The 24,338-nt window shown below is 46.9% G+C and overlaps 3 protein-coding genes across 4 annotated transcripts in view; 1 reads left to right on the plus strand and 2 right to left on the minus strand.

The window, feature by feature from the left end:
- Window positions 1-6,387, minus strand: part of LOC134023258 (F-actin-uncapping protein LRRC16A-like) — a 34,203-nt gene extending 27,816 nt beyond the window's left edge. Inside the window, exons 1-2 of the mRNA XM_062465223.1 lie at window positions 6,009-6,387; window positions 3,777-3,874 (exon numbers count right to left, since the gene is read on the minus strand). Of these exons, the coding sequence (XP_062321207.1) occupies window positions 3,777-3,874; window positions 6,009-6,048 (138 nt within the window). The 5' untranslated portion in view covers window positions 6,049-6,387. The remainder of the gene's footprint in view (window positions 1-3,776; window positions 3,875-6,008) is intronic.
- A 1,258-nt stretch (window positions 6,388-7,645) lies between these two features.
- Window positions 7,646-17,581, plus strand: LOC134023841 (collagen alpha-1(VI) chain-like). The gene is made up of 35 exons (XM_062466199.1): window positions 7,646-7,712; window positions 7,973-8,093; window positions 8,246-8,375; window positions 8,801-9,007; window positions 9,269-9,425; window positions 9,645-9,758; window positions 9,875-9,895; window positions 10,091-10,111; window positions 10,222-10,266; window positions 10,487-10,540; window positions 10,794-10,838; window positions 11,028-11,054; window positions 11,162-11,188; window positions 11,361-11,405; window positions 11,546-11,599; window positions 11,713-11,775; window positions 11,899-11,961; window positions 12,114-12,167; window positions 12,326-12,361; window positions 12,544-12,606; window positions 12,727-12,789; window positions 12,990-13,052; window positions 13,162-13,224; window positions 13,450-13,500; window positions 13,719-13,754; window positions 13,848-13,910; window positions 14,182-14,247; window positions 14,549-14,584; window positions 14,683-14,719; window positions 14,838-15,052; window positions 15,140-15,246; window positions 15,457-15,640; window positions 16,343-16,514; window positions 16,706-16,735; window positions 16,879-17,581. Exons 2-35 carry the CDS (start codon window positions 7,985-7,987, stop codon window positions 17,481-17,483), a joined length of 3,126 nt encoding a protein of 1,041 aa, XP_062322183.1. The 5' UTR covers window positions 7,646-7,712; window positions 7,973-7,984; the 3' UTR covers window positions 17,484-17,581.
- A 198-nt stretch (window positions 17,582-17,779) lies between these two features.
- Window positions 17,780-24,234, minus strand: LOC134023259 (terminal nucleotidyltransferase 4A-like). Of its 2 annotated transcripts, none has more exons than XM_062465225.1 (12): window positions 23,405-24,234; window positions 23,223-23,295; window positions 22,923-22,969; window positions 22,713-22,839; window positions 22,512-22,619; window positions 22,311-22,439; window positions 21,930-22,143; window positions 20,986-21,112; window positions 20,644-20,747; window positions 20,323-20,486; window positions 19,859-19,993; window positions 17,780-19,739 (listed from the first exon to the last, which is right to left on the minus strand). In XM_062465225.1, the coding sequence occupies exons 1-12, from the start codon at window positions 24,028-24,030 to the stop codon at window positions 19,410-19,412; spliced, it is 2,184 nt and encodes a 727-aa protein (XP_062321209.1). In that variant the 5' UTR covers window positions 24,031-24,234; the 3' UTR covers window positions 17,780-19,409. The 2 variants fall into 2 exon arrangements, with proteins under 2 accessions (XP_062321209.1, XP_062321208.1); XM_062465224.1 differs by having other exon boundaries at window positions 23,172-23,295.
- Between the last annotated feature and the right edge of the window lie 104 nt (window positions 24,235-24,338).

The following is a 24,338-nucleotide window of genomic DNA, read 5'->3' on the forward strand; positions in this document are numbered from 1 at the left end:
CCCCTCTGCGGCCCAGCTGTCTGGGGAACACAGGTTTCCTACTGTCTCAGTTATTCCAATCACCCTCATCTGGGTGCAGACACAGATTTTGCAAATACAGTATCTGCAGCACAGACACTTTAGAGAACCCCTGCCCCCCCCCCCCCCCCCCACTATGCGCTCCCCTCCCTTCTTATCTTACGGTAATCACACATGATGTAAGACACGGCAACTCCTCTGAGCTTCCTTCCAACATCCAGCCTTCCAGCTACCGTACATTCTCCCGAAGCAGCCACATGTCACATTACTACCAGAGGAAGCTGCAACAACAACTGGGGTCTATGATAACAATAATGTATTCATTCAGCAGACTTTTATCCAGAGTAACATATAAAGGGATATTTAAATGTTCAACCGCCTGATCTGTAGTCAAAGGCTCCACCACTGAGCTAAACCCAAACCCCATTGTATCTACTTCACAGTTGAGTTCTGGAGAGTGGCAAATATGATCCACGCTCCTCTGTGGAGAGTGAACATGCTGCACCAACACGCAGTAGAGGTGGGGTTAGGTAGGCTAGGTTTCCTGTCCCTCCCTCCCTCCAGCCCAGGATGGCCTCTGCAGTGATTCACCCAGGGCTGTGCTGACAGGGCAGTGCTGGCGGAGCAGTGCTGGCCGGCCCACTGTACAGCTGCTGCACCCGGACAGGACAATAGAGCCACACCACCAACCACACACACACACACACCACCCATACATACACACACACCACACTATCAACTGCACCACCACCCACACACCACCACCCACACTACCAACTACACCATAACCCACACACACCTCCAATCACATCACTAATCACAACACTGGCAATTTTCACACACACCTCAGGCTGATACGCAGGGTAAAACGCAGTCAGTGTGTCGCCAATACATCCTGTAGAAACCGTGACCTCCTGTGGATATTTAACTGCTATTTTTCACATCCAGTTTCAAATGACAAATCAGCTGCTTAGCAAGCAGAAAGAACCCAGCAAGGAAAAAGCAGAGGGTTGAGAGAAAGACTGAGATTTCGACAAACACACACTGAAACACCCTACTGCAGACCTCTAACCACACTGAAACACCCTACTGCAGACCTCTAACCGCACTGAAACACCCTACTGCAGACCTCTAACCGCACTGAAACACCCTACTGCAGACCTCTAACCACACTGAAACACCCTACTGCAGACCTCTAACCGCACTGAAACACCCTACTGCAGACCTCTAACCGCACTGAAACACCCTACTGCAGACCTCTAACCACACTGAAACACCCTACTGCAGACCTCTAACCGCACAGAGCTGAAACCACAGAAATACAGCTGTGTATGAATTCTTCATGTGGAGAGACACTCCAGAACGAGAGCACACAGGCAAACCTAGTCCTGTTGGAGCAGCCCTCTGCTTCTACACACTGGCTGACCTGCAAGGTGCTCTGGCCGTCACCAGCTTTGAGCATGTGTGTACGTGTGTGTGTGTGTGTGTGTGTGGGGGGGGGGGGGGGGGGGGCAGCCACACCAACAGAGTAAATCCAGTTTTCAAAGACCAGGAGAGCTTTTCAAGTTAAGAAGAGGGAGAAGGAGGAGGGTTCATTCCCAGAGGTCTTCCAAGGATCAATAGGAGCCTGTTGCCTCTGGAAGACACACACACATACATACACACGCGCGCGCACCACCGGCTTCAATGGGAATTTAACAAACAAAGCTGTATTTGAAGCCTGTTCTCATGCGCTGCAGATGTGCTTCTTTTCCAGCTCTATGCTGAACATAGCAGGTTCATCCCTCTAACGTGACCACTGAACCAAACTGTGTACAGTACACACTGGTAGATACATGTGATGTTGGCTCAGCTGAACCAGCTGTAGAAAAAGAGGAAGTGTATCCTGGCTAAACAAACACATATATGTATGCCCAGTTACCCCCTAGTTAGCAACTTCTGGTAACTTCGGCATCACAGGGGCACTAGGACTTGGGGCAGAAGGCTGGACTGGCGGTGGGCATTAGGGACAGGCTGTGATCTGTACCCTGTGGTCTAGACAAGCAGAGGCAGCCAACTGTAACACTCACACTGGGGTGAGTAATTCTAGTGGGGAGCCCACTGCAAACACACCTCCACCCTTAGCATGAAGCCAAGCACCCTAAGAGCACCAGCCAGGGTAGGAGAACTGGTTCAGGACTTAGAGCCAGGGTTCAGTTTGATGTCACCTCCATACTTGACTTTACACGACATCCTGTTACTAACATGAACCTGACAGAGTAGGAGGAACCACATTCAGATATATTGGGTCTATGACATGTTCAGGTGTTCCATGTTTTGTGAGTTCTCTCCCTCAGGAATTTGACTATCTTAGATCACACAAGCAAGGAGAGATCTAAAGCATTTGTTGGACTGACAGTAAAACATCTATAATAACAAATGTTGTACTTCATACCTGCATCTACATATATCAGCATTTAGATGTATTCACATAATTGTTTTAGAGCACCAGAGAAAGTTTCCTCAGATAAGCATCTGTGATTTATAGCCCGTTGCCACTCCTCTGAGAGCAAACACACACACACACACACACCATGAACAAGTTAACAATTAATAGTCCTCTCTGACACACGTCCCACACACAGCTCCCCCCTGACTCTATTGAAATAGGGATGAAGAGGAAGTTCGACTGTGCCCCCCCCATCCCCTCCCCCCACCCCGGTCACAGTTTGGCTGGCAAGCTCCATTTCCTCAGTGAAGGGAACACTATAGTGCCAACAGCCAACCTTCGCAGACCATAATCACGGCACAGGGTTTTCTGTCCGTCAGAAAGAGTTTTTTCATGATGGTGGACTGTGTGTGTTTGTGTGGGTCTGGGTCCAGGAGCGTCAGAAATCTGGGTAAATGCTTGGTTTGGGGCTAGTTTGTTTTCCCTCTGTGCTATTTCCCCCCTATGTTGTGGAACAACAAATACTTTCATTTACAGTCTTTCATTTATTTGTTTAGTTCAGTCAAGCTGAACATGAGAAGTCAGCATGTCCTTGTCGTGGTCCACGCCCCGGCGGAATTCCAGAGAACCACTGGGAGAAATTCCAGCGTTCGCTTCCAACTACGCAGCAAACACCCACCACTCACTGTTGTTTGTGCTGAGCCCACCACAACTCAAAGCAACATGGCCAGTGGGAAACACACTAGCGATGTCTGGCAGATGGGACTGAAACATGGACAAGAAAACACTTCCTGTTGAGTGTTTGTCCATGATGAAACCCCTCACAGCAGATCGGAGGTTCGGATTTCAGAGCTGAACAGTTCAACGCCATCTCCATAGCAATGTCACTCCCGACACACACCCCTGGTCTCACACAGGGAGTCAGTTTCCATCAGAGTATTGATTGGGCTCTAACATGGAGGGAAGGACAGCTCGTTCGCCTCATTTAGGCTCTTCATCCCTTCATCCATTAAACACAGAAGATGACAACATGCATTTTTGATGACCCGTCGAGTCTGAATTATTCAGGAGACTTCAGATTTACTGCTCTCGGACACAAACATTTAATGTAGCCAAACTGAAGTTGTGTGAAGACAGCGTAAAGGCTGAGTTGTCCGAGATCTGTTCTGGGCCTCCACCACTCACCCGATCTGTTCTGGGCCTCCACCACTCACCCAATCACTACACAGCATGTTGCATGTTCCTTTGATGCTATGGATGACAGTGGACTCTGTACAACACAGGACAGGACAGCAGGGGAGGTGGCAGGGGAGGTGGCAGGGGGACTCACCAGGACTCTGTTCTCCATCTTGTCCCCTTTGCTCTCCAGTTTGACCCTCTTCTTGACAGACAGCTTGATCTTTCGGCCCACAGCATCCTTGACACTGTCTGGGGAGGGACAGCAGAGAGAGGACAGGTCAGCAAGTCAGATAGTCAGTCAATCAGCCAGCCAGCCAGCCAGTTGGTCAAGATAGACTTCCCTTGGTGGTTAGAGTCCCCTACATGGTTAGAGTTTATTCCATTTTTAGTTCGGTCAACTAAGGAATGGATTTGAAATAAACTTCAAAAAAGAAAGAAGACTAAACTCAAAATAGAGTTTCAGTAAAAGAAAAGTGCTTATCAGTAAATTCAACTGGAACAGAAGGAAATGATATAGAACATCTGGGTAGCGGTTTTTCAATTAGACAAGGAAAGATACATTTGCGATTCTGCAATGGAGAAAATTATTTTAAATCTCTGCTGATAAAAAGAAATCCTAACAGTGTACTCATTCCACAATTCAGACACGTCCCAGCCAGTCATCTTAAGCAGCTTTTCTTTGCCCCCCCCCCCCTTCTTATGAATATCATCCCCTTTGAACTCCAGACCCGAATTGGCTGAGATCTGAAACCTTGTCACCAGTCATATTTGCTGCAGGTTCCGCTGTACTAATTGATTCTCCACGCCCCCCCCTCCCCTGGCAGTGTCCCCAGTGGAGACTCATGGACGACTGGGCTGAGAAGGTTCCACACTGCTATCCCGATTCTGAAGTCTGGAGGAGTTTGGCACAATCCTCGCACAAAGGCCTCTATGGGAATAAAGGTGTCCCTCTGTTGTTGATGTTGTTGCTATTGTTGTTGTTGCGGTTGCTGTTGTTAGCGCTGTGAAAACACCCTGAACAGTGACCCTGTCCTGCCCGCCCAGTGACAAGCTGTCTAGGACACATAAAGGGAGTTCTTCACACCAATCAGCTTTCTACTCCCTAACATGTTCTCTCCTTCTGTCCGTTTCTGTCTCCTTACCCCCCCCCCCATCTCTTCACGTCCCCCCTTCCCCCCCACCCACCCAGACGCTCTCTCTCTCTCTCTCTCTCTCTCACACACACACACACACACACACACACACACACACACACACACACACACACACACACACACACACACACACACACACACACACACACACACTCCAGGTGACAGCTATAGCAGGAACCTCTGGGCTGGAGGAGAGAACAATGGGTTTCTCTGCTCGGCAGTCAAACAATGCAGGCTCTCTCTCTCTAGTCCACGTTGGGACACGCTAATTGCTCATTGTCGAGGACACTTGGATTAGAAACAGGACCCTCACCCTATTCAGAGAAAACTGTGATCCAACTCCACTTACTGCCCCTGCTGTCGCTCTAGGGACATAGCTGCAGAATAGTGTGATTAAAAATGATAGGCTACCGAGTGAGCATGTACAACATTATTCAAAAACAGGTCTAAACTTCCATATGTTTGAAGTGGGATGTGTCCACTGAACTAGTGTTCTAATTGACCACTTCAGAAGTAAACTGTCAAACTATGCCCCTGGGGGAATACTTACAATCACATTTATAATTGCATATCCAGAGACAGAATAAGTGCTGAACCTGTAAGTTTAATTTATCGTTTGTCATGATGGTTATTCTTTTTGACTACACTGATTCAGATAACTACAGGGTTACCTTGTTAATGACTAACCAAGTCATACGAGGCCATGCCTGGCAGAGTAGGGTAGGAGAACTGGGTGACCGTCTGGCTATTGGAAGTGCATGTTTGACACGGCACTATGACCCGTATGGCTGGTAGAATTGCATGTTTGACACTGTGTTATGATTGCAAACTGGTGGGCTAAAACAATGCTAGGCCTACACAAAGAAGTGGAGAAATGATATAGACATAGGTAAGTTAGGCTACATTTAAGCTAGTAACCTAAGTAGCCTACTAACTAAGAGATACGAAATATAATTAGAGAATTGTATATATGTACAGCTATCTCAATTATACATATGCCATTATATCTAATTTACTGTCATTCTGACTAATCAGTGAAATAGTGTGGGCTATTTAGCAACAATGGGACGCAGGGAATCTAGTTGACTCATCCGCTTTGTTGAGAAACATGAAGCTTCATCATTGGGCTGACAATGTGAACACAATTTTGACAGTGAGAACCAATTAACTTGGGGACATGCATCTCAGGGTATTAGCCTATAATAAAGACCGTTTTACATATTTCTTACCAAGCAGTTCTTTGGGAACGTCTGATACCTCCTCGCTCATTTTCGTAGAGAGTGGAGTGGCTAATATCCAAAAGGAAACACTTTTAGTGTCGATTCATCAAAATGTAAAACTATAACGGAATAAAATGCGATGATATGCTACTCCGGCGCTTGTAGAGTCAGGTGCCGCTCCGAATGCGCGGTTACATGTTTCCCTCCCCTTGCGGTGTCGGTAAAATGTATCCACATTTGTCTCGCAGCATCTCCGTCGTTCCCCGGTCCCTGTGGTAGTAGTACTACGTTCGTAGAAATCATACATTGAGAAATAACCAGGCAGGGGAGATTCCAGTTATTAAATGGCTAGTAAGCTACCGACCTCACCTCGCGAGAGTGGACCGCCGTGGAATCACACACCCTCCCTCTCTAGAACAGACAACTGCAGCCGCCAAGCCCGCCCCACAATGAGCAGCCCTGGTCAGGAGGCAGGAGCCTCACAACGTGTCGGATACAAGCCTTTGCTGCCACCTGTCGTTTTCTACTAGGCAGTTACACATAATTGATCAACTGCGATAAACGGAGCCAACGCCGGGGGGAGGAGGGTCTGCTCTCAGAAGATGGACAAGAACAAGCGTGGGAGACTGATGGATTAACAACATGATGAAAGGGAGGTACTAAGAGAATTCCCAGCTGACCTACTGCGAGGAGCTCAAAGGTCACACGGTGGCCTTTGAGACGGCAAAGATGTAGTCTGACCTGCACAGATAGGTTTCCAGCTCAATCCTATCCTTATTTCTGATACTCAAACCCAGATACATCAGTGTCCCCCAGTGGAATAAGAAGTAACTTCATTCAGGGCAGTAGCCTTGGGCAAGACATAGTAAACTCGGTAAGACAGAGCGTGTCTCGTGCCTGGAAGGTAACACCATGCCATAGTCTCACATGACTAAACATCAACACAGGACATCATGTTTTGGAGTTTGAAAATGTGTTTAAAACCATTTCTGCAATCTTGTTAAAAAAACATTGCTCATCCTTATTTACTGGGACAAGAAGCACTACATGCTTAAGAATTCCACCTTTCACTTAAAGCAAGGATGACTGGAGTGCAGTATAGTGCAGTAGAGCTACACACTGGCAGTGCTGACAGATGAAACCGACAGCTTGTTGACAGAGAACAGTGAACTCCTCAAGCAGGACTCCTCAAGCAGGACTCCTCAAGTAGGACTCATGTACCTGCATGTTTGGCTCCGGTGACTGCCCCTGTCTCCATCCATGGAGAGCTGCCGAACCAAAAGGTTTTAATCTTCCGAGAAATCAGAAAAATATGGCCTTATATCAGGTGTTATTATTATCACATGATTGGTTTAGTTTTTGCAAGAATCAACATGAAATTTGGCACAACAAAAAATAATTTTGAAGTGTAATTGCTTGCCATCGGGTCCTACCGAGAAATACTTTTCACAAATGTGAGTTAACGCTTGAAGGTATTGTGAGATATATCAGGTCTGATTAGCTTATAAATTAGCTTTGGATCAAAGGCAAAACGTTAATTTCAAGTTACCCTCAGGTCAGATGTGGAAACGTTCCAGAAAGCAGAGCTCTGGTGTGGGAGTGGCATATTGCAGGTGAGTTTCACCCTACCTGCTATCACAGGAAACTTGGAGGGTAAAGACAGCTGGAGAACATTTGGGCTGTGAGGACAGTTATTCAAGAAATTAAATAAAGGTAAGAGCTGTTTCAGTTAATTTCGGGTAAGGCTAAACCATATTGAGCTTCATATATATATGCCTGTAGAATCTGAACTTCAACCCACTTAAGTAGTCTAATGTCAGACTGAGAAGATCTGTGTCACATAATTTCAAGTGTTATTTCATGTGCAGAGATTCAGGCCATGCTTCCATTTAGTTACTGAGATATAAAACACACCAGTGTGGTGGTCTTGCCTGAGAATTCAACGTTTGAACCTACACTGTTCACCTGCAAAGACACCAGCTGACATGCCCCTGGTCTGCTCCCTGGTGCTTCCTGCTCTGCTGGGGTGTCTGCTGGTCACTCCGGCCAGTGCTGTCTGCCACCCTGGAGGGCAGGGTCAAGCTGGCCACTGGGGTAATCTCCTCATATAAGCATGACCATCACTCTCACCTCATGGTCTAGATGCTTCCAGTAAGTTTGACCAACGTGTCACTCGTTCTCTATATCCCACCCATGTGGCATCTGCATCTCTCCCTGTGTGTGGTCCCCTCCCCTGCTGCCCTCAGACTGTCCGGCTGATGTGTCCATCGTGCTGGACACCTCGGAGAGCGTGGCCCTGAGGGACAAGCCCTATGGATCCCTGGTGGAGCAGATCAAACAGTTCGCAATGAACCTTGTGGACCAGCTCGACACCAGGTCTGTGTGAGAGCTCCCTACAGCTACGGTATCTACGGAAATGTAGATTAGGGTTTTAAAGATTTGGAGCAAGTGAAGGTATGCCTTTGAGTTAAATTCCCTGCTACTGTATGTGGCTGTTTGGTGGGTAACAAGCTCAGACAGGCGGTGTGACAGATGTGATAAGTGTGTGTGTGAGTTTTAACATGATAGCGTCAAGTTGGATAGAACAGTTTTAGGATTTATCTGTTTGGCAGAGATGCAGTAGACAGATTGATGTCTTGTATCAAAATGTTGCTACATCCAATTGGCTGTGAAATTATATGTAATTAGCATCATAAACGAGCAAATCCATTTACTACCTAGATGTCCTTGCCTTACATTACATAAAACACCATAACACATGCACACACACGCACATGCAAACTACACACACACACAAACAGGTACTACCGCTGTAATCGTAACCTGGAGTGGAATGTGGGAGTTCTACACTACAGTGATGAGGTGAAGGTGATGAGTGAACTGACCAGCACTAGCGAGACAGTTGGCAAAGCTCGGATCAAGACAGCCATTCAGGACATCCGCTACATCGGCAAAGGAACCCACACGGATTGTGCCATCTCCGTGGCAACTGGACAGCTGATGAGAGGGTGACTCACCTGTCAGCCCTGTCTGTCTGTCTGTCCATCTAGCTCTCCCTGTCCATCACCTGTCTGTCTGTCTGTTCGTCCAGTTCTCTCTTTCCATCTACAGTACATGTGAAATGGTTTCCTTATTTGGATTTGAACTAAAGTCTCACAGCATGTTATGGGGCAGGATATGTTGCCTTCTCGTTATGTAGTACTGATGGAAGTAATGGGAGTAGGGATATTGATGAGAATTTGCAACTTGACCATGTCTCCAAACGGCAGCTCTCCTCTCCGTGGGAACAAGTTCATGATGGTGGTGACGGACGGGCATCCCCTGGACGGCTGGAAGGAGCCATGCGGTGGGCTCGCACATGCCGTGGCCGAGGCCAGGGTCATGGACGTACACATCTTCGCCGTGCCCATCACTCCTCATCATCTGGTAACCCTGGAGACCTGACGCTAACGGCAACACTGGGTCGTGCGTGGCCAACACTTCTTGGTCGACTCAAAATCTGGACAATTAAACATAAAAAGATGTTACTTTGTTCTACCTCATTTTACAAGGACTCCTCTAACAGACTCCTGGTTCAATTATTGGTTTGACCAGTTGTGATTGCTCTGTACCGGTTAAAGCCCCTCTCATTCATGCTCTCTGCAGGATAACAGACTTGGCTCTATTGCCACAGAAATGCAGCCCACCCAGAACTTCTCTGCTACTGGTGAGGATCCCCAGGTGGTCAGAGACACCATCAGCTTCATCTTGGCTTCCATGGTGAGGAAGCACAGTACACCAGCTGCTGTCAAAACCTGAAGCACATACCCTGAAACGCTGTTGGAGATTTTAAAGTTCAGAGGTCATACTAACTGTACTTCTATTCCCTTGGACAGTATAAGCAGTCAGAGGATTTGGTGAGTCCAGTCTTGCATTTGATTGAATATATTAAAGGCTACATTTTGCATTAAGTAAAGAACCAAAGTTAGAATCAACAGTACTGAAATACTGCTTTATTTTATTTAATATCTACCGTCAGCTTAATAATCTTATGTCCGTTTATGCATAATACGTTGATGACCATTTGTTTACCATTCTGCTTCATGTTTTAGTGCTGTACGTTTGAGTGCAAGGTAAGCTCACAGTCATTGTATTGGACCTCCCAGCTCCTGTTTATTTATATGATGCTAGATTTCGGTCTCAGCGCAGCTCAGATTTGGTTGGTCTGGTTTGTGGTTGACAGGCATCTGAAGGACCCCAAGGCCCTCTGGGGGATGGTGGTGAAGTGGTAAGACCCCCTTCTTCACTTTCAAATGAAAGCAGGAGTTGTGTGACTCCTATCTGTTAGTGGCTCTGCCAGGTTCTTTTTACAGAAGCCATCAGAGGTTTAGGCAATACTATACAGACATCCTCCCTGTGGACAACAAAGCATTACATTGGAAAACTCATTCAATCAAATGGATATGTCTTTGAGGGCAGTCTGATGAATGAATCTGATGTATTTGCAGGGAACTCCAGGACGCCATGGGATAAGTGGGAAGCCTGGAAGTTTGGGAGCTAAGGTACCATCTTTGCTCTTCTAGGTGTGATGTCTAGCTCCAGGATGTGTTACTGTCGAGAGTAAGTTGCAACTTAGACAGGTCCATCATCAAACTAGAAAGTAACGATTTAGGCTTCTGGGGGCGGGGGGGGGGGGGGGGGGGGTCTGCTTTATGTTGGCTTGATTCTGGAGCTAAAAAGTCATATCAAATGTAAAATAATGTAAAATGTAATCAAATATAATTGTTTTTTATAATGACATCTTTGCTCTGCCAGGGAACAGCAGGGGACAACGGCCCCCCTGGACACAGAGGTGAAAAGGTCAGACTAATGTCGTAAACACATTCAATGAAACATTCAGCCCTGAACTACTCCAGTCCTGGCAAGCATCATGTCTTTTCCTTTCCTATGCCTGATATAAAAACTGCTGTCTGCAGCAGCTACTCAAGGCCTTATATGTACTGTTATTGTATCCAGTTTGCTTTTGATTACCATTTTTTCTCTTCTCAGGGTGACCAAGGTCGACCTGGTGACAGAGTGAGTGTTTTGGGGAGGTGTAGCTTGTAGGTCTTGTGAACGGCAAATACATTTCATCCAAATCGTGATGGGCTGCGCATTAATGTTAGTGTCTTCTCACCACAAAGGGTCCAAGAGGACTAGCTGGACAAAAGGTATGTATACACATGAAGTTATTCATTACCCTTCATTCATGTAATCACTCATCATTACGTCCATAACTCATACCCATCCATCCATTCATCTGTTCATTCATCAATTCATTACCATGGTTTACTTTGTCACAACGTTCAGTAGTTGTTCTGACACTTATTTGTTTTGTTCCAGGGAGAGAGGGGTGTAACTGGAGTGGATGGGAAGGATGGATTTGGGGTTTGCATCTTATTTCTTTTTTTCCTTTGAAATCCATGTGAAAATCCAGAGTGAATATCTCGAAACTTTTGAATCATTGTATGGTCTTGCCCTCCCATCTTTCTCTCTCCCTCTTTCTTCCTGTCCCTCGCTTTCTGCAGGGAGACCCTGGAGCTGTGGGCCTACCAGGCTGTAAAGGAGATGAGGGGGCAGTGGTGAGATTTGTTTTGAGCGGTTTGAATTAGTCTGTTTGTTTCGTGGGGGTTTGGGTACGTTTGTTTGCACCCTGTGTGCAGTCCTGAGTTCTAATAGGGTCTGACTCTGACAGGGAACCGCAGGTCTTCCTGGACAGAAAGGAGACGCTGGATCTCATGGACTACAAGGGCCGAAGGTAACCAGATCACTCAGTGAAGTAGTATTTGTTGTCTTTTTGTGTGTGTGTGTGTGTGTGCGCGTGTGGATGTTTGCAAATGTTGCTCTGACAAGTGTTTATCTGTCCCATCTCAATCCTCAGGGTGAACCGGGCTCACCAGGGGGCCCCGGGAGCCTGGGGGTAGTGGGCCCCTCCGGGGTGAAGGTATTAGACACTCAGACTCAATCACCACTCCAGTTGTTTTAGGTTGAGGAACGCTTGAGTCACGTGTCTCCGTCCACCTCTGCATAACATTTACACTTGAAGAGGAATATTCGTGCACCTGTTCTCCTCATGAGCTTGTCTCCCATGTACAGGGAGAGACAGGACCAAAAGGAGCTTCAGGAAGCAGAGGAGACCGAGGGGAGGATGTGAGTGGAGCGAGGATGTCTGTAAACAAGTTATGAGTGGAACCTTCCATTGCACACACAGACCACCAGATGTGTGGGGGATAATTCTGTTGTTTATGTCCAGTGAGAGAAAACAGTTGTCCTCACAGTGACTTTCCTGCTGTCTCTTCTGTTCCCAGGGAGACTATGGTCCGCCTGGAACCCCTGGTGGACAGGTAAGGAAGTGAATTACACATTCTATAAACTTACGATAACCACTCTCATGGGTCTAACTGTGAACTTTTGTAAAATGCAATACAAAATGGCTTCCACACTTGAGATACAATATCAGGGGGTGAAGCATCGATTCTGGGTGGCAGCATCCTCTCCTCACACAGCTCATCTGTGTTTCTCTCAGGGGGAGAAAGGAGAGAGGGGGCCCAGTGGGCCGACCGGAGTACGAGGGGCTCCAGGAGAAAAGGTCCGCCTGCCTTAAACAATTCTAACTAGGAAATCTAATGCACTTACTGCCAAAGTGACAGAAAGAAAGGAGACCAGACAAGGGTTTTTCATTAAAAACGTAATTCTGCTGTGGTTGTAGGGAGAGCCAGGACCACCGGGAGCTCAGGGTCACGAGGGCCAATCAGGAGCTATAGGCTCACAGGTGGGTGGGTCCTCTGCTCTCCATCCCAACTACTTCCTGTAGAGAAAGACTGATGCACACTCTGTATTTGGAAGTTCCAAAATAACATTTTCCAGCACTTTCAGACAGTCTGAATCTGATTTACTTTACTGACCTGTGTTTACATTATGCTTTGTTTGGGATGTGTCACCCCTGTATGGGTCCTCTCCTCCTCCTGCAAGGGTACGAGTGGTGTGGAGGGACAGAAAGGCTACAAGGGAGAAGCAGGAAACCCAGGTCCTGCGGTAGGATGGGTGACCTCGCCATCACGACACACGCCATGAGAGAGAACACTTGCATAAGTAGTACAGTGGTTGTGTTCAGATAAGGCTGACCTGTGTACTAATTCCCCAGGGTGTGAAGGGCCCGCGAGGGACTCCAGGACCGACAGGGGTGATGGGGCCTATGGGAGAGAGGGTGAGAAACCAGGGTTAAAGGGATGATGGGGAGACTTGGTGTGTGTGTGTGTGAGAGAGAGAGAGAGAGAGAGAGAGAGAGAGAGAGAGAGAGAGAGAGAGAGAGAGAGAGAGAGAGAGAGAGAGAGAGAGAGAGAGAGAGAGAGAGAGAGAGAGAGAGAGAGAGAGAGAGAGAGAGAGAGAGGTTGCTGTAAGTGAAGTTGGTCCATCTTGATTCTGTTTTCAGGGAGAGGATGGAGCTCCAGGTGATGGCCAGCCAGGAAACGCAGGAATTCAGGTCTGTATCCATAGCAACGCAGGAATACAGGTCTGTATCCATAGCAATGCAGGAGTACAAGTCTTTCTCTATGGCAAAACAGGAATGCAAGTCTGTATCTATTGGCAACATGGGAATACAGATCTGTTTCCATGGCAACACAGGAGTACAGATCTGGATCTATAACCTTTATGAGAAACAGGTGGCCTTACGTCTAACCATATCCCCTATGTCCTTAGGGCCACCCTGGTTTGAGGGGACAAACAGGGGTAAAGGTAAGTCTGTCTGTCTGTTTGTTATCCAAGGGTTTAATGCTTCTACGGACTACTCATGCATCTCTCTCCTTCTCTCCCTCATCCCTCTCATAGGGTATCAGAGGACTCCCTGGCATAAAGGGAGATGCTGGCCAATCAGGTGACCCGGGTGATGATGTAAGCAGCTCCACATTATGCCACCAATATAGAAGCATTACTTCATACAGTTTCAGTGAGATGAATAATCTGGTTCGTACAGTTAGAGACATAATCTCTGGAGTTGTGGAAGTAACACCAGGCTACCCCAGCGGTCTGAGCAGTGTTCTGTGTGTGTTGCTGTTGCAGTACTACAAAAGGACAGGTTGTGGCAGTAACGTCCAATGAATGGCTTTAGAATTGAATTTGTCACTAATATCACAAGTCTGATACGTCATTTCCTGCCTTTCAGAATGGGCAGCCGGGGCCAGGAGGACCCCCAGGGCCGAAAGGATATCCTGGTTTTGAAGGAGAGAATGTATGCTCAGCCAAGTCCACACACACACACAAACACACACACGCATGCATGCACACACTACTGACTCCCTTCTCCTTACTTAATGGACTATGTCTTCTTTTAGCTACTTATCAATTTTTATATATTTTTTTTTGTTTGTTTGTTACTGTTTTCATATTGCTTAGGTCTCTTTTTATGTTTTAATTCATGTTTTACTATATTGTCCTGTCATACTATGTGTCACCACCAGGAGAAGTGCAATTTAATTTTGTTGTTGTGTGCAATGACAATAAAAGGCATTCATTCATTCATTTTCTGGCAGGGTGTTCCAGGGCCTGTGGGCCATGCAGGTCTAGATGTAAGTATAGTTTATTCAGCTGTCCTAAATACAGAACTGTTCTTTCAAGACTCCATGCTGATTCACAGCCATTAACAAATGTTTTTCTTGGTTAACAGGAGTGTGAGATCATGGAAGTCATCCAGAAACTCTGCAGTGAGTAATGCATTGTTCATCATCGTGTCTGGGTTTACAAGGAAATAGGTATCAGTTTTAAAGAATGTAACCCTTCTCTCCCCCCCCACATTCTTTTTTTACAGCATGCTGTGGTAAGTTCTAGAACACCCCAATACTGTATGTACTGTTCCCGTCCTCTCCTTAACCTCTATATCTCCCTCCTATTTCCTGGACCCAGTGTGTGAGTGTGGGCCGGTGAAGCTGTTGTTTGTGCTGGACAGCTCAGAGAGTGTGGGGCTGCAGAACTTTACTCTGGAGAAGGAGTTCATTATCCGAGTTATCAACAAGATGGGCACCTTCAGCAGTGAGAAGGTGAGGGATGACAGACTCTCTGGTTGGAGCCAGATGACTAACCCTGTGTTGCCTCACCTCACACAAAATGTGTGTGTGTGTGTTTAGAATGAGCCAAGTTCTCGCGTTGGTGTTGTGCAGTACAGCCATGAGGGAACTCAGGAGCTGGTGTCTATGGGCGACCCTACAATAACATCCATCACTCACCTGAAGAGGTCTGTGGAGACAATGTCTACAGAGCAGAATGTCATCTCTCTTTCCCCTTACAGTCCAAAATAAGGAGTTTTTTTTACTATGAATGTGCTGACCGTTTCGTTAAAGCATGAGTTAAAGCATGAGCTTATTGTGAGTTGTCTGAATGACAGATTGTTCTGTCTGTAGTGCAGTGAAGAAAAGGGTCCTAACCGTTCCTGCTGTGTGTCTAGCGCAGTGAAGAACATGCGATGGATCGCTGGAGGCACGTACACGGGCGAGGCTCTGGAGTTTGCCCTCAAGGCGTTGGCCGGCTCTCAGCTCTCCAGAGGAGCGGTGGTGGTCCTCACAGACGGGCGGTCCGACACGAGGGACACCAAGCCCCTATCCTCTCTCTGCTCTATCCCAAACATCAAGGTGCACTCTCTGTCTGACCCTGGGTCACAGGTTCACAATACCAAATCCCAGTGTGCGAATTATACAAGGACAATCGGGGGGGTCAACTTAAGTTGGTGGTTAACCATGTTTCTATCATTAACATTCTTGTGAATATTCTACAGCTAATTGCCATTACAAATACATTTGTGACAGATTTTTGGGGTTTTAGATAGCAAACTTGCCTTTCTTGCACTTTCTCACGACGCAGAACGCACATCTACACTGAGGTGATTCAACAAGCTTCTGTATTGCACACTGCCTGGTCACTCGCGCGCGGTGTTTCTTGAGTTTTATTGGGCACTGGTCACTCGCGCTGTGTTTATTGAGTGAATTTTGACTATGGCAATCAGTGTAATAGTGTGTGATATTCCCTGCCATAAAGTCAACATTTATGTGTATCGCCAACCTGTTATTGAATGAATATGGTAACTATATTGTGATATTTACGATTACAGGTAAGAACGATATATAAATGTATCGATCCCTCCGACCTGTGGTTTTTACTTCTTTTGGGGGGGTCCGAGCCTTAATCGGGGGGGGTCAGACCCCCCCAAACCCCCCCCGTAATTTGCACACTGACAAATCCTGTTCAACGCATGCTTGTTGCGTAGTGGTAGGTGTTAATGGCAGTGTCAAAAGTTAATCGTTTGATCTGTGTATTTGGGTATGCTTTCTTTCCAGGTGGTGGGTGTTGGAATTGGGGACATCTTCAGAAGGGCGGCATACACCACCATGTTGGAGGAGATCACCTGTTTGGCCACACCCAATCCAGGACTCCTCCTGAAGATCACTGACCATGCCCAGCTACTGGAGGAGCAATTTCTCAGCATTGTCACAGATGCCATTTGTCATGGTAGTATAGTATAGGCACAGTCTAGGCACACAACTTGATCCACGTTCTGTGTACTGTTCTTTCATTATCAAATCAAAATGTATTTGTTTAGATCTATTTACAAGCAATGTCACAGAGGGCTTACAATTCTATGACATAATCATGCTCCTATGTTGGAATTATCAGTGCTCTGATGACTGTTGTGTTTACAGATAAGAAGTGTCCAGATTATCACTGTCCAGGTAGGTGTTAGATAATCTAGATAATGTTCATTATCTAGATTTTCCTGACCACACATTCACATAGCGTACACCGACAGATGCCCCGTATGATGAGTTGCACATTTTATCTCCATACAACACAATGCTCTCCATGTTCTTCGAAGCTGAGTTCAAGCAGGCCACCGACATCGTCTTCATGCTGGACGGGTCCTCCAGTGTGGGCCGTGCCAACTTCCAGGAGACCAGAGAGTTTGTGGAGATGGCGGCGATCACGATGCTCCTCAACGATGCTGAGGGGCAACTACGCATCTCCGTCCTCCAGTACAGCGACAGCCGGCGCCAGCGGTTGGAAGTCCCCTTCACAACCCGCACGGGGGATGTTGAAGCGGGACTAACAGCTACACGCTTCATGGACGGAGCCACCAATCTACCTGCAGCCCTAGCCTTCCTCGCCTCCACTCTGCAGAAGGATGGTCGGCCGGGGGTCGCTAGGAAGGTGGTGTTATTCACAGACGGGCGCTCTGCCGGAGCCACCAGTGCCACCATAGCCAATGCTGCGGCCACTGCCCTGGGACAAGGGATCCGGCTCCTGGCTTTCACTGTGGGCAAGGACTACGATGAAGCAGGGGTGTGTCAGCTGGTTACCGGGCAGTTGGATGGGTTTGACTATAATGTTGTGGACAGACGTCTCCTGCAGGTGGCGCTGTACAGAGACCTGGCCAGACCAGCAGTTGTACAGAGATTGGTGAGAAAGCTGACCAAAGTGTAGAACTCTTAGTGCCCTACCAGTGCCAGGTTAAGGAATGTAAATGTATATTCTAGTGTTTGTACCATGGAGCCCTTAAGCATGAACTGAATCAATAAACTAACCCCAAAAAAGTATGTCATTTGTTTATTCTCTAGATTTTTCAGTTGTTTTGATATTAAACTTTACTGGAGAATTTAACTAACACCAGATGGTGAAATGTCAGTGAGGTCAATTAGACAGAGCGAAAAAAAAGTTGCTTAAGGGGATTGGGGTCCATTTCAAGTTCACAACATACAGCTATTAAGGATGACAGTCAGTTTAAATTTCTGTTTTAAAATGTTTATTAAAAAAATAATCCAAATAGAAAACTATACATAAAAATGTTGCTTATGAAGAGAAAACAAACAATACACATCCATTAGTCACTCATTCCACATTCCAACCCAAGAGCAGGCAGCGAGGAGGAGCTAGTCTGGCTTGTCAGAAGTCCACACAGACACCCTCGTGGACACATTACACACAAACACTAGACAATAAACAGTTAAAGAGTGACACTGTGTGCCAGTGCCTGCTTCTTCGTAACAGGCTGACCACTCACCATGTGTAGCTGGCTGAGTAACGTGGCAAAGTTCTACTACACTGGTCATAAGTGAGCCTGTCCTACCAGTCAATGAGAGGGACAGAGCAGGTCTGATTGACTCAATGAATGAATCACTTTACGTGCAGTTCTACACATTCTCAAGGTCCTTCAGCAAATTAAAAAAAGTCTGTTAAAACATGCACTGGTGTTCACCAAGAGTGTAGCAATCCCAAGTGTATGTGACACCAACCCCTCTAAAGATGTGTGAAGTGACAAGGCATGAATGCAAAAAAATAAATAACTTGGTATGTCTGCACAAACGTGTGGACTACAGGTGACAGTTCTGTACAAAAAAAAAATCAATTTAAAAGACAGAATAAAGAAAACATTATTGGTCATTTAGGATATGCAGTACAGGTTCTGTGAATGAAAGGAAAACAATCTATAAAAGTAATAGAGCATTTTTGCTGTAAATAATACTCAGTCCTGGGGATATGTAAACACTGCTTCAGTAAACAAAAAGTAACCTGGTTCCTTTCACTACACACGTACACAAGTAAATGGCACATAAATTAGATGTTAAATGACATGCAGTTTGTTGAAAGCTAAGTGATGAATAACAAAAATAAGAATACTCACTCCCTTCCTTCGTGATACGCCTGGATAGCCAACAGCTATGTAGAAGGAGCACAAACTCTCGTCGACCATAGGTTAACACAATGCATTCTGGGAGCATTTAAACATGGCTCAGTCAGCACAACTGGCAAACCTTCACGCAATGGTAGATTTAAATGGCTAGTAAATGCTGGTGTGGACATCAGCGTGGTTTATACCACGTATCCATTGACATCCATATTGCACAAATCAAGATAGTCAAGCAAATTTAACAACAAATCCTCTAATGAAAAAAAAATATTGAAATAAATTACATAACAGGTGCACTAAAGAGATTATACAAGACAAACGGTAAACAATCTGGAAATTAAACTCCCTTCATTACCAGTGCTTCATTGCCCTGTCCGTACCCACCATGCCAAGGCCAAACCAAGACAGTGATAATGAAACTCCAAGACACGTAATGAAAACCCTGTACATTCAAATGAGTCCTAACAGCGTTCGGAGGGGTTGGCACATGTAGCGGCATAGAAAGTTGTACTTTAATGCCAACATACAACCTCCATATAATAATGCCCATAAAGCTTGTTCTCGTTCATGGACAGAAAGGTTGTGATTTGACTCGGACAGAAGAATCTAGAACACACAGCTCCTCTCTGGTATGGCATTCTAGAAGTCACATATCCCCAACTGCATGCCTCACAGGACTCATCTCTGAACTCAGCGGCAGTGGGAACAGGGCTGTGCTTTCCTCACCAGCTGAGGCTGCCTGGCACACTAACCCTTCTCCGGTGCCGAGGGCCGCTGCGCTGGTTCTGGGGGGTGTAGCCATGGTTGTAGTTGTGACTGTAGTTGAAGGGGGGAGGCCCAATAGCAGGACTATGCTGGCTGGTCCTGTGGTACTGGTGTCCTTGGAGGCCATCTGCCTTTCTGTGTGGGTGTGGACTGGCCGTGTCCAGCACAGGAGAGGGAACAGGTTGGGGAAAACGCTGGCCATTGTTCATGTACCCTGAACCCTCTGGATAAAACTGTCTGTCAGGCAGAGTGTGGACAGCCACATTTCCTGGGAGGGTCATCCGAACCTGAGACGAGGACACATCCAAGTTCGAGGAAGTGGTTAGTGCTTCAGGACTGATCGAGAGTGATCAGATGAGCAGGGAAAAACATGACGCGGTGAACAATCAAGCTGAGAGAAACCAACCTGGGGTCTTACAGGCATGACGGCAGTTGGATAAGGGGTCCTGGCGTCGGGGAAGGGCAGGCCGGGCGGCAGACAGGCCAGGCTGAGGGGGTGCGCCTGGAGAGGAACGGCACCACTGGGAGTGGACTCAGACTCCTGATGGGAACAAAACACCATGAAGTCAAGCCTTTGGTGAAAAGATGAAAGCGGTCAAGATGCTTGCCAAATTCTTACACTCCAGAGCGCCAAGGCTCTGTGACTTTTGGCAGGTGATTCAAATACTAGAAAAATGCATCTCGGCTTCCTCGGCTTGTTGACTTTGTCTCTAACTTAACACACTCAGACAGGTGTGAGCATGCCTCTAGACGCCTCCAATCCAATCATGTTAGATCTCTCCAATGAACAGGTAGGTGGATGGATAAATGAATGGCTGGAGCATCCAGACAGGGGACAGATGTCACTTCCCGACAGGGGCTGGGACTTACGATGTCACTTCCTGACAGGGAGGAGAGGGAGCATGCTGATGAGGAGCAGGGGCTGGGGAGGGACACAGGGGAGGGTGAGGGCGACTCGATGCTGAGTGGGGAGGGGCAGTCTCTCTGCTCCTCCATAGACAGAACCAGTCTGCTAAGGTCCGTCTCCATTTGGCCTGGGAGCACCGAACACATACATGGACAGACACACACATGATCAGCTGGTGTACACAAACATAACTAATGGACCCAAAGACAGCAGCGACCCTCATCTGCATGTCACCAAGGAACTAGTTTGATAAAAAAAAAAAAAAAGGATCTGTATTTTATTACCGCTGTTCTCCAGCTTGCCATTGTGCTTGGCCCCCCACTTCCTGCTGATCCACTCTCTGTAGCGCAGCACTTCCTGGCTCACTTTGATGATGCGTCCCATCATGCTGGGTCAAAAGATGCTGCCATGTCATTACACAGAACAGCATTTACTGGCAAGATGCAATTAAAGCTATCAAAAACCGCATTCCTTTAGGTGGTCACTTAGCACAGAAATACAAACAAACCTGAGACCCAGAAAATGTATCTAACGGCATTCTAAAGTGGTGTATCCATCCACCTCCTGTCAGTTTCCCCAAACTACACTACTGTAGCTTCTGCATATCCTGCAAGGTAGGAACCCACCTGTCAGTCTCTTTGTTGGGGTAGGAACGAGCAAGCGGAGACACAGCATGACTCAGCACCATGTAGGCATAGTCAAAGACCTGCTTCACCTGGAGGACTCCATAGGAGCTCCTGCCCACATCGTTTCCTGACAGGAAACAAAGTGAAGACACCATTGAAAAAAAAATCATGCAAAAAAACACTACATGACACTATAGAGAGGAAAATGGACTGAACAATACTTTATAAAAGGACATCAGTGTTTCAGTGTTGTGGCAGTGGAGCCTTCACACACACAATTTGCACACACTGCAGGGAGGTTTCCATAAGTGAAATGTGAAATTCTCCATGCACCGTGGACCGAAACTACCCCTGAGTACTCATGGGTGCTCTACAGTACAGTGGCAGCAGCAGGGGTTGCCCTTTTGGTCCGGCTCTTCCTGGTCCTCCTACCTCTCCTGCTCCTGGTACAGCAGCTGAACTTAGCTCCTCTATGCTCCTGTCCTGGTTCTCCTTCACTTCCTCTGCTCTGTCCTCCACTCACATCACATTTTAGCTTCCCCTGCCTCATTGCCTGTCCTGTCTAGTAGGATACGGTCGATAAGATTGTATCTGGCAACATGTAAAACAAAACCACTTAAAAATGTATGAAGGCATCTCCAAATGATTGTGTATCCATTTGCTCTTCTTTCAAAACGTTGCTGCCAGACAGAGACCAATCCCTGCTAGGTAAACAAGCAATTAGTTTGTGTGAGTATGTCTAAACAGATAATACGGAGCCCTCTGTCCTCATTAAAAAATACAAATAAAAGAATCAGCAGTGGCGGTCATATTTCGACAGGTGAGTTTAGGGGAAACACTTGGAAATAGGGGGATTGACAAGAGATCCCACCCAGCAGCACTTGTTGTGTTGCAGCATGGTGTGACCCAGCCTCTTTCTCCATGGAGGACAGGTGTCGCCTCACCTGGCTGGAGGGGGTCTTCTATACACAGCATGGAGGGTCTGTTCCCATTGGTCATGCTCTTCACCATATCCTCCTTGGCCAGGTAGGCGCCCCCATTCTTCACCCGGATGCCTGTTCTCAAGTAGTTGAAGTCCCTGCCGTAAAGCTCCAGGAACTCAATCAGTAGGATCCCCAGGTTGAGGTTGGCACGCCTGGTGTCAATTCTGGGATGGAGCTACAATACAGCCAGGTGTTAGACCTGCACCAGCTGTGTAGAGGCCTCTACAGCTTGTGTTTAGAGACCTATACAGCTTGCAATTGTTTGAGTTCTAATTTCCAGTAGAAAGCAAACATGTGGTCCAACTCTGCTACGGAAGAGCCCTCAGTAGTGTCGAAATCTACCTGCAAGAAGCTGATGGCCATGAGGATGAGGCTGTAGGAGCTTATGCCTCCCGTGAACACCTCGTTCAGGTCCCTCTGCAGCAAGAACTGCTTCAGCACGAAGATCAGGTAGGGCAGGGCCGTGTAGCTCTGCAAGAGACACAAGATGAGGAAACAGGAAGAAGCAATGTTTGATAACCAAGACTGTCATGGGGGGCTTACCTTCAAGTAGTCTTTGATAAGCCGGGCAGCTCTAACCCCAGTCTCAACATTGAAGCTGATGTCTACTTTCACCTCAGTCTTCTGGTCTGTCAGTTTGATGATTGGCACCTATGTGAAAGGATTCAAAGTTTGAGGATATAAAGAGAGGACAAATAGGAGAGAGGACATGAGGGGACTATCGAGATTGGGCCCGTGACTTACCGTGGCTTTGTCCAGGACTTTGATGGAGTAGGGCTCGGCCACATTGTGTTTCCTGAGGGCTTGTTCAAGCTGGTGGAGGTGCAGAGGGGGGTTGTCCCATTCTCCAAACACCACCAGGTCAATGTCACTGTAGCACAAAGAAGCCTGTGGTTATGAACAGGGCAGACCATGCGCACACTAATAGGTAACTGTGGGCCTCTTCCTGGTTACCTTGTTGGTAGATACAGCCCTGTACTGAAGCTCCCAAAGATCTCCACCTGCAAATTAACATGGAAAAAAACAACACAAAAAAAAAGATCCATGGTCAAAACACAATCCCTGCTTGTGAGTGGTTTCAGTTACATCTATGTACAATGTGACGGAGGTTGGAAATCCATGTTAAAATTCGAAAGTGTGGGGTTCGAAAGTGTGGGGTTCGAACGTCTTTCTTGTAGACAACGCCCTGTTCCGGGCACAGACCCGACATGTAGGCCACAGGTTCTTGATGACTGTTTCTATCCTGGTCACCACCTCTCTCCTCATCGCCTCCTCTTCTGGGCGTGGGGACATGAAATTGAAGAAGTCTACGATTTCTTCATGCAGACTGGAAAAAAGGACATTCAAGGGGTACTGGTAGATCGTGTTGAGAAACTTGACAAGCACCCTGGAGCATTTAGCATTGTGTTTATGTGCAACAATCTAGATAACCTTACCCATTCACACCTGGGCTGTACCTCCGGGTCTTCCAGAGGGTCCAGGAGCATGGGTTGTTACCAATATTTGTGTTGGAGAACAAATTGCAGAGCTCAGTAGTAGTTGTAGGGTTACTATTTTTCCTCCGAAATGAGTGTGCATGGTGTTGATTGTTAATTGCCGAGGGGGTGTGGACTGAATGTTGCCTGCGACGTTGTTGCGGGGTACTTTGCAAGAGAAGCTGGTGATACCTGTGATTGTGGACATTGTACGTTTGCTCACCAATAAGCTGATATTTACCTTCCTCATTCTCGATGTTCAAGTTGTCAATTCGCAAAGAGTCTACTGGTGAATTATCGGCCTCCGAATCTTGTGAGGAAGAGGAAAGCGAAAGGGAAGCCTTCCGTCTAAGACGCCTCTCCTCTCCCGCAGGCGCATTATCTCCATCGATGCATTTGTCAAAAGAAGCTCCTGGCACATTTTTATAAATCCCACAACTCATAGCTGCTGTGTTTACACTGTGCTGATTAAAGTTCCGATGCGTGTTGGTGCTTGAGTTTGCCTGAGAGGTTTCCCAAACCTGCATCCACAAGGAATTGGCAGGTCCTTTCTGCTCAGGCTTTATCCAACCAGTCCTTGGATCCATTAAACTTGTGAGGTGGAACCGCCTTGTCACGGAATCCGACCCAGGCCAATTTGGACACAAGGTTCCTAGCAAAGGATTTGCACTTGCCAAATCGTAACAAAGCGATTATTTACTGTCTCCAGAAGTGCCTCGTGTCATTTTCTCCCTGTCTGCTTTTTCAGCGTCTGCCCAACTTCTCCCCGATAGTCCAATATGGCGTACATTTCGATAGATCCAGTTATACGCATGTCTGTGGTGATGCCCTGAACACACCCCCATTAACAGCTGTACAGAGGGAATGCGAAGTGATTTGAAGTATAACGTTAATG

This window comes from Osmerus eperlanus, chromosome 7 (genome assembly GCF_963692335.1).
Source record: "Osmerus eperlanus chromosome 7, fOsmEpe2.1, whole genome shotgun sequence".
Taxonomy (NCBI): Eukaryota; Metazoa; Chordata; class Actinopteri; order Osmeriformes; family Osmeridae; genus Osmerus; species Osmerus eperlanus.

What these genes read in the sequence shown, in the direction of transcription:
- LOC134023841 (XM_062466199.1), top strand. Translation starts at nt 7,985, where the DNA reads ATGCCCCTGGTCTGCTCCCTGGTGCTTCCTGCTCTGCTGGGGTGTCTG. An exon ending in TGGGGGATGGTGGTGAAGTG is followed by an intron (nt 10,267 to 10,486) that starts GTAAGACCCCCT and finishes ATGTATTTGCAG; the next exon opens with GGAACTCCAGGACGCCATGG. An exon ending in TGGGCCATGCAGGTCTAGAT is followed by an intron (nt 14,585 to 14,682) that starts GTAAGTATAGTT and finishes CTTGGTTAACAG; the next exon opens with GAGTGTGAGATCATGGAAGT.
- LOC134023259 (XM_062465224.1), bottom strand. Translation starts at nt 24,030, where the DNA reads ATGGATCCAAGGACTGGTTGGATAAAGCCTGAGCAGAAAGGACCTGCC. An exon ending in CCCAACAAAGAGACTGACAG is followed by an intron (nt 20,748 to 20,985) that starts GTGGGTTCCTAC and finishes CTTTTGACCCAG; the next exon opens with CATGATGGGACGCATCATCA. An exon ending in TCATGCCTGTAAGACCCCAG is followed by an intron (nt 19,740 to 19,858) that starts GTTGGTTTCTCT and finishes TCCTCGTCTCAG; the next exon opens with GTTCGGATGACCCTCCCAGG.